The 12,364-nt window shown below is 39.0% G+C and overlaps 1 protein-coding gene across 2 annotated transcripts in view; it reads right to left on the bottom strand.

Annotated features, from left to right (window-relative positions):
- Positions 1-12,364, bottom strand: part of Cdk17 (cyclin dependent kinase 17) — an 80,568-nt gene that overhangs the window by 20,977 nt on the left and 47,227 nt on the right. The window contains exons 1-5 of one of the 2 annotated variants that reach the window (XM_031349546.1): positions 12,251-12,343; positions 10,933-11,079; positions 7,432-7,596; positions 2,983-3,116; positions 1,744-1,869 (exon numbers count right to left, since the gene is read on the bottom strand). In XM_031349546.1, the coding sequence (XP_031205406.1) occupies positions 1,744-1,869; positions 2,983-3,116; positions 7,432-7,596; positions 10,933-11,079; positions 12,251-12,257 (579 nt within the window). In that variant the 5' untranslated portion in view covers positions 12,258-12,343. Of the gene's footprint in view, positions 1-1,743; positions 1,870-2,982; positions 3,117-7,431; positions 7,597-10,932; positions 11,080-12,250; positions 12,344-12,364 lie in introns of those variants that run through there. The other variant, XM_031349548.1, reaches the window with a different exon arrangement.

Raw genomic sequence — 12,364 nt, 5'->3', positions numbered from 1 at the left:
GTGTAAATTTTAGAAAACTTTGCTTGTATATGCATCTGTTGAACATGACAGATTAACAACAGTGAGCAGCTTGCCGACACTCTCCTACAGAAATCATTCAGAGGACAAACGACAAAGCTCATTTATTCCACATTTGCCAAGGACAATGCCAGGTGCAGAGCACAAGGAGAAGACAGACACCATCCCTGCTTTCCTGAGTTAACAATGTGCACTCAGTCTACCCTGGATTATTTTAGGGATATAAAAAACTAACAGACATCACAGAGACTGTTAGAAATGACTTCAGAAGCCTTTCATTTTAAAACAATATCAAGACTCCATAATTTGGTCATTATACAAATAAAGATTTTTATGGTAATTCATTCCAAGAGAATAATTTATTTTGCTACTTCGTTACTTCAAGAAATAACAGTCTAAGCAAATCCCTGTTCAGATGACCCTTACAACAAAGGCATACAAATATTAAAATATTATACATAAAATAAATTATAACTTATAGTAAGCCAATTTCTAATAGTGCAACTTGTAAGTTAGGTAGCAAGCACTATGTGAGATCTGTAGTTACTGTGGACCTAGTAACATGACCAAAACCCATATAGGAATGGTGACAGAAGCTGACACGACAGAGCCTAAGACCAAGCTTAGAAACCATGGATACAAGGTTGATAAAGTGTAACACTCAGAAAGGATAGTACAGTTACACAACTGTGCACAATACAATGAGAACAGACTATGACTACATGCAACAAAATGTATGAGCTCAGACTTAACACTGACCAACGCCAGGTAACTACAGAAGTATATTTGCATATGTACATACATGCTGTGATTTTTATATAGTATACAAAGTTCTTACATATTCATATAAGCACATTTTATAATGTATATTCACAACTATATAAAGTTCAAAAGGTTAAGTGAGAGTACGTAGGAAACAGATTCCAGTATTGTTGAACAGGTTTGTAATCCCAGCCCTTAAGGAGGCTGACCGAAGTGGAATGTGAGACCAGCCTGATTTACATAGTCAATTCCAGACTAGCAAATCCCTCTCTCAATGAAAATAAATACTTCTGAAATACTTCAGAAGCAACATGAACATGTTTATGAATAATAAGGCTCAGATATAAAATCATACTATAAAAAAAGTATAATTGAGACAGTATGACCATGTGTGTAAAACAATCTTTGTTATCAGAGAGCAGGGATTATGGGTAAGGTGAGGTATGAGAAATGTTAAGTAAAGAGAAAAGTAGCAGGAAAGTGTCTAAAGCTTTCATTTATTCATCTGAAGACACAGTATGACAACACCACAAATACACTGAGCTGTAAATCTAGAGTCTGGGTACTCTGCTGAGCGCCTAGCATTATCACCCGGCTGCACACCTAGCACACACGGTGCACATATATCCAGCAGATACATTCAAAAAGTAAGATACAACTCAAGTGTTGTTCCAGTACACCCTTTAAGTATGAAAAATGACGAAATGTAGACAACAATGTGCTAAAACTAAGTGAGTGTCTTAAAATTTACATATAAACATAAATTTCAGGGCTAGGTTACAAACGAATGGTAGAGTGCTTGCCTGGCACATGCAAACCCATGGGTTTAAAAAAGTTATGAAAGGACAAAAAGGAGAGGAAGAAAGAAAAGAAAGGGAGGGAGGGATGAAGGGAAGAGACTAAAGGACAAGAAGGAAAAGCAAGCAAGCCACCCTCAGAGCACAGCCAAGGCCAGAAACTTACTAAGGACGCTCTGCGGGACCTGCGGCTCATGGGCTGGTCAAAGGGTGGGCTGCTGATCTGCAGCTTCTCCAGGTAGCCATCAGGTATCCTGATGTCTGCAGGCAGCGACAGCCGCTTGTTCAAGTCCTACACAGATAAGGGAGCAGGGCATTAGACTTGGGAAGACGTGGGCCCAGGCACATTATTCTTTAGTGATAAATCACTGAAGCTGGCTTGCAGTTACAAAGTTACTCAAAGCAAAAATACTTATTATAATCAAAGGCAGATAATATGGCTTGGTATAAATAGTTTAAAAAGAGTCAACAGTTTCTTTAGCAAATTTAAGTGGAACTTTACTTTGAAATTATTCTGCATGCAGAAATAAGCAGTCTGCCACAGAATGTGATCTCTTACATAACTGGAAGACAAGCTGCAGGACTCAGTTCTCGCCTCCCACTGCCTGGGCTCCAGAGACTGAACTCAGGTTGCCAGGCTTGCTGGCAAGTGCTGTTACCTGCTGAACCATCTCTTAGCCCCCTAGAATTTTATCTTAAAGCATGTTCGGTATCTTTGCAGAAAGCTTTTAACTTACAGGGGATGCTGAAATTGTTAATATTTGTAACAAAACTGTCCATAAAACTATAACAGGCATCTTTAAAGAAACAAATTGCTTGGGTTATTTTCAGTATTCCTTTATGTGCATGAATTTTTTGTCAGCATGTATATATGTGAACCATTTCTGTCCAGTACCTCAGAGGTCAGAAGGGAGCATCCCGTCCCCTAGAACCACTGAGAACTGAACCTGAGTTCTTTTGCAGGAGCAGTAAGGCTCTGAACTGCTGAGCCATCCATCTCTCCAGTCCCCAGCTCTTCTTTTACATTTATGATAGATGTATCATATGAATATATAGATATAATGTATCAAAAAGGTGAAACTAACCAAGTAAGAAAACAAGCTGGTTCTAGCTTATTTATACCTCTTAAAGTAGAAATATATAAACTATGAAGTACTCAGATGAGTACTGAAAAAGTATGACTAAGAAAAGTGTTTTCTGCAGAATATAAACTGCAATTAATATATAGTTGCCTTGGGATAGTAATTTGGAAAAAATAAACATTCAGTAACAGCTTACTAAGGTAAAGAAACAGCTCTTGTGTAAGTTCTTTTTGTTTTCATGACGTTTCAAAATGAGCATCGCATGTTCCTTTACAAACACAAATATGCATACAATGGTTGTTTCCATTTTCTTAAATTGTTACCTCCATTGAGATCCGCCTATGTATACGATTTCTGAGGCAAACACCTGTAGGTGACTGGACTTCATCAGATGATGTCCCAGAAGCTTGGTCACTCTCACCATCTGATCCCATTTTCAGATTTTCATGAACAATATCTGTATCGGAAAAGGAGGCATTGTTTACCTTTAAAGGATAATTTTTACTACACAGTACACTTCATTATCATTATAAGTAAACTATAGATACTCAACAAACAGAAGTCACAGTACTGAAAGTTATCTATGTTCCAGATACATAGGCATGCAAGCAGTTAACAGATCAAAACATAAAGCCTTACAAGAGAAATAAGAAACCTCAGGCCAGGGGTGCTGGTTGGTTTTGGTCAACTTGACACAAGCTAGAGCCATCTGGGAAGAAGGAAATGGGAACTGAAAGAACATCACCATCAGACTGCATACAGGCAAGCTTGTGGAAATTTTCTTACTTAATGATTGACGTGATAGAACCCAGCCACTATGGGTCCTTATTCGTATAAGAAAGCAGGCTGAGCAAGCCAGGAAGCAAGGTTCCTCTCCATGGTCTCTGCCTCAGTTCCTGGCTCCAGGTTCCTGCCCTGTTTGAGTTCCTGCCCAGGCTTCCCACAAAGATGTACTGTGACAGAGATGTGTAAGCCAAATAACTCCTTTTTCCCCAAGTTGATTATGTTGTTTCTTACAGCAAGAGAAAGCAAACTAATATAGAAATCAGTACCAGGATTGTGGGATTCTGTTGTGACAGACCTGACTGTGTTGTTTTGGGCAAAGATCGTAGCAATGCTTGAAACTTTTGATCTAGAAATACCATTAGTGCTGGAAGCTTAATGGGCTGCTCAGTGGAAGCTGGAAGGTAAGATGCTAAGAGCAACACAGATGGTAGAGGCCTGGCTCGTGCAGTTTCAGAGGGAAGCAGACACAATAAGGCCTCTCTTATATTCTGAGTTGAGAGTCTGTGGCTTCTGGTCAGCTAAGGGTGAAAAGCAGCTGTGAAATCTTCTGGGAAGGATTTCCTCAGGGTCACCACCAGAAGCTGTGGTCCAGAGGAAGCCAAAGCTTCTCTCAAGCTGGCCCCCAATCTTGGTGATGTGTGATAGTCTCCCATGTGTTACTGGTTTTGGCAGCATGAGAGCTGCAGGATTGAAGGCTTAGCTGAGGCCTGGCATTCTGAGAGGCCAGGAGAGGCCACTGGTGGATGTGTAGTCTCAGCTGCAGTGTAAACCCCATGATTGAAGGACTCCTGCAGAGGCTCAGCACCGGGTGGTGAGTCCCTGAAGAGCAAGAGGCTAGCTGACACCATGCTAGATGTACAGCCTAGTTACAGTGGAGACTCTGAAATACCGGAGAGTTCAGGACTGTGGGAAACCCACCGAGGATACCAGGTGTGGAGTAGTATCAACCTGAGCCTGGGAGATTAGCTGCTTGTGCTGTGGATTGCACGGCAGGAAAGGTGGTGCCACCCAAGTCCACCAGACCAAGGATCGAGAGCAAGTGAATGCCAGGGGCTGAACATCTAGCTTTGATTTACAACATTAGGGTTGGATCTCCTCTGATCTTAGTGGAACTGGGCTGTGCCTTTTCCCTCTTGGGACAAGAAGTGTGTAAATTTTTGGTTTTTTTTTTTTTAATTTTATTTTACAGAAGCTCAAATTGAAAGACCTTGAACTTTTAAGATTCTTTAAAGACTGGACTTTTAAAAAAGTGTTTGAATATTTTTTAAAAACAATGTAACTTTTAAAGATATATTATGTTTTACAGTTATATAGTAGTTATACCAGTATGATGTCTTGAGGAAAGCCTGAAAGGAAAGGTTAGGGTTTAATAGTGATGTATCTGTCTGCCAAGGAGACAAGGGTTAACTGTACTGATTAGTTTTTTGCTAACCTGACTCAAGTTAGAGTCACTTGGAAAAAGTCAGTTGAGAAAATGACTCTATCAGACTGCTCTGTAGGTAAAGCATGTGGTGATTTCTTTTTGGTTAATAATTGATATGTGAGGACCCAGCCGACTGTGGATTCCAGGAGGCCCCTCCGTCATATGAAAAAGCAGGCTGAACAAGCTGTGTGTAGCAAGGAAGTAAGCTGCTTTCCTCCAGGGCCTCTGCTTCAATTGAGGCCTCCAGGTTCCTACCCTTCTTGAGGTCCACCCTTAGTTTCCCCTTCAATGATGGGCTGTGACAGGAATGTTTAAGTCAAAAAAACATGAACAAAAAAAAAAGAAAGAAAAAGAAAAAGAAAGAAAGAAAAAATACCCCCTCTCCAAATTGCTTTTGATCATGGTGTCTCTTACAGTGGTACAGACAGACTAAGATATCAAGCATGGCGGCACAAGCATTTAATCCCAGCACAGGGAGACAGAAGTAGAAGGGAGAGCACTCTACAGTTTCAAATTATGAAAATTTCCACAAGAAAAATAATTCAAGTTATTATCAAGAATTGAATAAAATTACATACTTGACACAGTTCTTAAGAATTACTGTAACTTTGCTCATTTTCTAGATTTTGGGAGACTTAAAAAAGAGTAACCTGCTTTTAGAACAGGTAGCTTAGGCACACAGCTAGACTAGAAACATGGTCTTTTGCTTCTTACGACTATTCTCTCATTGGATGTATCATTAGGTCAACAAGAAAATGGAACTAACTCATAGAATAGTCTTTAAAATATTTAAAAAGCTGCTACCCACCAGTAGCAAGATGGATGTAGTGGCACATGCCTGTACCTCTGGAACCAAGGCAGCAGGATGGAGCAGAAGATGCCAGCTGAGGCTACAGCAAGAGGCTGTCCTGAGTTCAAGCATTACTCACTGAATACCTACTACAAAACTAAGTTTGTGCTCTCTAAAGTATTAAAACTCTGCTGAGAGTGGGTGCACAAGGTCAAGACCTGCCTGGACAAACTGGGGAAGCCATGTAAGCTCAGTGACTTGGCATTTCTGAAGCATGCCTTAATGAGGCAGCAAGTTCAGTTCCCCAGAACTAACATGCAACCAAGAAGCAAACAAAACCAACCGGTCCTGTCCTACAAAGACTGCCAAGCAAAGGTATCAATCGCAGATAGGAATAAACACTAAGTACCATTTGACACAGCCTGGAGACTGGTCATGGTAACAAGCACAGCTGTTTCTGTCTCCCTCAGGACACAAGTGAGGTGAGAGAGTGGAGGTCGATGTCAGATTGTCACTAACTTGGTAGTGGGCTAAAGGATTTTGATGAAACTCGAAGTGGGTCAAGAACTAGAGAATACTTGCTTATTCAAGCTTTTTGCCACTTATAAAATCACTAATAAATTTGATCAACCTTACTAACATTTTCAATGTTACTTTTTTTAACTAGAGACCAAGAGTCTCGAGAACAGATGCTTTCACATGGTTCCTGAACTAAAAATGTTTCTTGCATTTTTAAAGGCTTACTACACACAGAAAAAGAATATGGACTAGAGTCCATAAAACCTAACACATAACTAACTCTTGACTACATAGCCAACAAAATTACAAGTCAAGACCTGATTTCTTGAAGAAAAATATTCCCTCATGACCGACTTCAAATTATTGGCACAGTATTACTGGACAGGTGACACTGTTCAGAAATATGCAATGGCACACCATTACACAGTGTTATCACTATTGACACATGATGCAAATAATATTATCTCAGAGAGTAGATGACCATAACAGGAAACCAATTAGGAGGTATGGACTCTGGAGTGCTCATTACCTTTGTTTTTTAAATTTAACTCTAAACCTGTACAATATAAACTACAACAGTAGCTATGTTTAACAACCGACTATAACACTCATCTCTCATGAACCAGCTTAAGATGACTCCAGCACGCAATTCTCTGTGCTGTGCCAGCAGAATTATAAAGGTACATTTCTCACAGATGAAGCCACACTGTAGAGAGGCTCACAGTCTTAAAATTAGGGAAATAAACCAGGAAGTAACCTACTGTGCCAAGAAATAAAGCAAACAGTGGAATACAACGTTTAGGACTGGAGTAAATAGTCTATCTAAGGGGATAATGAAACAGCTATATTTAAAATGATTTCTAAAATCAAAATATAATACACCACTATCAGAAAAGACAAGAAACATAAAATACACAAAAACTCGCAGGTATCTTTCCTGGATATTTCAAAAGCACATAAAAGCGAAAGGCTAGCCAGTCAGGTGATAATCTACTTCTTGTACTGTCAATATGCAGTAAGGACATGAAGAGCTGCTGAAACAGTATCCGCTCTGCATGAACAGACATGCAAATGTCATTCTCTGCGGGGGTTAGCACCCCTCAACTTTCTGCTACCCTTCTAGTCCTCACCTGGCTTCTACATGACTAGAGGAAATCTGACAATGACAGAGGCTGGCTTTGGTCATACAATAACACTCACTGCGCATGTCTTAGAAGCAGACTGTTAAACACAACGGACCAATAAGCACGTTACCTAATCTGCTTCCATTCCTGGGCATTGCCATGAAAGAACCAAGGCTGCCTCCAATAACACTGTGGGGTCTCCGCAGTGGGGGCTTCTTGAAGGAGCCTGTGTACTGATGGAGGAAGGAATGCACGCTGTGCGACGTTGGTGGCCTGCCATTCTTCACAATGGGCTCTGTGGTTCACAGCATCCAATCATTCCACAGCCGTTCCAAGAGTCAGGATCACAAGAGAAGGGTTAAGAAAACAGAACAAAACACAAGGCTGTAACAAAGATCGTTTACATGTAAGCTCACTTCTTTGGAGATTTCATTCAAAGTGCAATAGTTAGAAAGAATTTCTATGAACACACATTTATAGAAAATACCTAACAATTTAGGCTAGTCCAATGACCAAAACTAGTTAGCAGTTAATAATATGTTCCACCAGGTTTCTTATCAAATTACTCGCATCTTAAATTTATTTGCAAATCAGGCCTCCATGTGCTGACTTACCATGACTACCATGTGTCACACACAGGGTTAAATATGCTGTAGAATATAACACAGGTAATTCTTACCCAAAAGCATCTAATCTATACCTCTATTATTAGACTTTCAGTCAATCAGTGAATAAAACAGAAAAACTTAGGTATACATCAGTATGCAAGCTGAGATTATCACTTCAAATATGGTATTCTGTTATATAAGGCATCTTTAAACAAGCCAAGACCCATTACCAAGAAGAAAGATCTTACAGTATAATACTTTATAATCAGCTATAGATGAGGAAGAATCTTAGCAGGATTTTGCTTGAACACCTACTTCAATTTTATTGAGTATATCCCTAAAAGTGAAACTGCTGGCCCATATGGTAATTCTATGCTTGACTTTTAGAGACAAAGAAATAAATTAATTTTGGTGATTTTAAATAATTTTGACAATTTAAAAAGACTAAAGACTCAGGGCTGAGACTATGGCTCAGTGATAGAGTGCTGGCCTAGAATGTGTGACCCCCCCATGTCAAACTCTCATGCTACAAAAATGAGACAAATAAGTATATAAATAAACAAATAAATATAATAAAAACAATTTTTTGAGTTATCTTTCAGAGAAGGTATTTTAGGAATACTTTCTTATTCTCCCATTTATACATTTTCAATATATATTTAAATAAAGCTGTTCTAAGTTAGGGCTACTATGTGTACAGTGGCCAAGATTAACAATTTTAAGCTTATTTTTACATTCTGACTACCAATTCAGTACGTAAAACTCAAGACTCTTACTTTCTGGATTTGATCCACCAGTCAACGTACACATATCACAGCAGCACAGTGTATTGTAAATTACAATTATGGCACAGCAGTTCTAAGTTTAGCCTTCAAAGTGGGATACAGTTATTAAAATTACAAAAATCTCTCAAATTCTAGTTGGGAGGACTACCAAAGATAACCAAAAGTACCATGCACATTTAATTTTCCTGATATATTTACATAACAAACAAAAATTCTCCAAGGGGGAAACTGTGTTTGCTACAGCTAGTAGGCATTGACATGATAAAAAAAAAAAAAAAAAAAAAAAAAAAAAAAAAAAAGACTTAAAGTTCCTGTGAAAACTATTGATGAAATCCACGTTACACAGAGAGAATAAGCAGCAGCCGGCTGTGGAAGATAAGGTCCACGCACAACTTCAGGTTGCTCTGATGAGGAAGACAGTGCTCTTAGTCTTTCTTTTCTAAGGTCTGTCACAAATAAACAACTTATACTATTTTCAAAATATTGGGTATTCTTAACATCTTACCATTTGCTACAAACTAATCAGGTTTTAAGATAATTACCAAACTTTTCCAGAAAACATTCAATTAGTCTAAATAATTAATTAGCTCTAAAACGTTAGTGTACCGTCCGTAACTCAGTTTTAATAAAAACTTCTGTTTGGTAATCAAATACTCACAGGAACCACTCCAGAGGCCACCTACCATGATGTACACTGTGCCTCTTTTATCTCTGAACATTACTGGAAAACACCCTAGCCAGAATTTCTAGCACAAGAATAAGCAAGTTGGATTCAATCATTATTACCATCAAGAATTCAATGGGAATCTATGAGAATAGCAGGGTTCTGCTCCATGTTTCTAGCAGATTCTCTTAGAAGAGGAATAAATATTATAAAATCATCTTCAAGATTTGAGACAAATGTAAATTTTGTCCACTATATAGAATGATAACCAAATTATGGTCTTGAATTTCTTACTGAGCTAATTTTTCTTTGCTCTTGTCAAAAACCAGACCATCGAGGAAAACATTAGAAAACCAAGACAGACCATGAGAATAGCCCCAAGGTTGCCTCGACTCTGCCAACAAGATGGACAATGTTCAGCAAACAATGATGTCTGGGGAAGAAAGGCAAGGTCTGTGAAACCTGCGTAGGAGAAACAGACTTCTCCGTGTGTGTGAAGCAGTACTTCAGTGCCTTAGCACACGCACAGTCCTAGACCACGACTGCTAACCTGCACAGCACATTGTGTCTCTCACCTCACAAGCCTTCCCTGCAATGAAGCAGCCGATCAGGCTTTGACCACTGCCAGAGATCTCGAACCAGATTTTCAAGCTCAGGCAAGGGAGCTCTCCAGACACTGAAAACCATGGCTCATTATTGGCTGTTTTTATCTCCTTCCTGATCAGTAGGACATTCCTAGGTTTATTTTGGCAACAGTGTTCTAAAACTTTCACCAAGTTTACATTTTAGTTCAATTTAATAAACTCTTTAAATTGTTACATTAAAATTTGTGTGCTACTACTTTGTATTGTAAAAAACACTGTCAAATGAAACATAATGATTTTGTTTCTGCCATAGGAGTTCCCAATACTATGGACATATTGTGGTACATAAAATAATAGCAAACTCCCTCATCTGATATTCCTTGTAATCAATCTATAAAGACAGTCAATACATAACTAGAATACTGTAAGACTATAATAATGCCACAAACAAATTTTATAACCTTACTATCCTGTGTTAACTCAGGATATTTAATACAAATATTTAAGTGATAATTTACCAATAGTTATTTAACAATTAGTATAATTTTATGGCATATATATGGTCAGCAGTGGTGCACGCCTTTAATCCCAGCGTTTGGGAGGCAGAGGCAGGCGGATTTCTGAGTTCAAGGCCAGCCTGGTTTACACAGTGAGTTCTAGGTCGGCCTTTGGCTACACAGAAAAACCCTGTCTCGAAAAACAAACAAAACAAAACAAAAACAAACAAACAAACAAACAAAAACCCTAGTAAAAACATAAAGGTACTCCTGGCAGTAGATGACCAGGTATACTGCAGTCTAGGAGGACAGGACATGCCGTTAGCCAAGCACACTCAGGTCAGTCTTCTGTTTCCAAGAAGACAAAGACCTGACAGACAAAACTGCCATCCTCAACTTATCTGAAGAGAAGATTTCAGTGTATTTATAATGTAATTAGGCACACACACACACACACACACACACACACACACACCCCCGTGCAGACACTCACCGTTGTCTTTGCTGCTGCTCTCCTCTATGGTCATCTGTTCAGCCAGCTCTGACAGAGACTCATCAATAGTCTGGCTTCCCCTGAGCGTGAGGGACAATCTCCTCTTAAACTTTTTCATCCTATCAGTTGGATGTGGCTTGAAAATTTCTGAAGGTAAAGAACCACAACAAAAAAAAATTAGTTTTAAATATTTTATTGCTGAAGAAAAATGTCATTCTGGGCTTAGCGTTTACCTTCAAAATAGGAATTTATTAAGGAATTCTCATTTCCAGCAAACATTACAGAATCTAAACTTTTTGTTTAAAAAGAGATAGTATGATTAGTGCTCTATTTAGTTGGCATCAACAGAGTCAAACTTTCTATGGAACTCAATCAACAGTGAGAGTTTAAGAACGACGAGATCAGAAGGGATGGAAGCCCGTCGACAGTGCCCTCTGCCAACTCTGAGAGTGACTGTTACTGTGACATTTGCAGGTGCCTTACAAGTCTTAACCACCATCCAGAACCAGCCAGATCCGTGGCTTAGCCCACTTTCACAATAGGAAAACGCTCAAAGACCTCCCCTGAGCCAACCATCAAATACCAAGCAACAGAACTAAGACTTAGAGATGAGATTAATATTTACTTTTTCTTTCAATTCAAACATTTCTGAAATCAGGATGCATGTTACAACTTACAAGACGTCAAATGTAACCGGCAGTATTTTTTCCTGTCTTCTTAGTCAGTGGAACCTTACTAACTGAAAAACAAGGCAATTGCCCCCTAAGAATCTCAGTAATTTACGTTAATGTCTTTTCTAATTGCTCTTTATGACCTACATGTAATAGGCAAACTTAGCAGAACACAAGCAAGTTATCCTAAATAAAAACAAGCAAGCTATCCTAAATAAAAACAAGGGCCTTTACCGGATGCTAAAATAAATCCAGCTGTTGATGTTTTCCACCTGTATTTTGCTCAGTTTCTCATTCTAACAGTATACTCTAGGTTTGCTGAACAGGTGACTCATAGAAAGTTTTTGTTGCTCAAAGTCTGGAGAACACAAATACAAATTTATAACTGATAATTTCGTATTTGATCACTACCCAGTAGGCATTTACTGTCACTTTAAAAAACATCACCATAATATGAAACAACACACACTGAAAGGCAAGTATTGCAACTGTAATCTAATACAGTTTCTCTTCATCTCCAAGCTCCAATCTTAAAACACAGAGTTTAGGGAGTCTAAAAAGCAACCATGCGTAGCCCAGCTTGGGTTAGTCCTGACACCAAAACAGACCAGACTGCTGAGCGTCTAGGAACTTAGCGCCCAGTTTACCATCCATCCTTCCTCTCAGCTGTGTCTAGCCGGTGACTGAACCCATCTACGTGCTGTGCTGTTCATTTTCAGTTATAGAACCCCCATCTGATTCTTTTCTATAGATTCCAGTTC

The sequence above is a fragment of the Mastomys coucha genome, unplaced genomic scaffold (genome assembly GCF_008632895.1).
Source record: "Mastomys coucha isolate ucsf_1 unplaced genomic scaffold, UCSF_Mcou_1 pScaffold4, whole genome shotgun sequence".
NCBI classification, from domain to species: Eukaryota; Metazoa; Chordata; class Mammalia; order Rodentia; family Muridae; genus Mastomys; species Mastomys coucha.
Note: the sequence above shows the minus strand (reverse complement) of the source record. Positions and strands in the feature narration are given on the sequence as shown.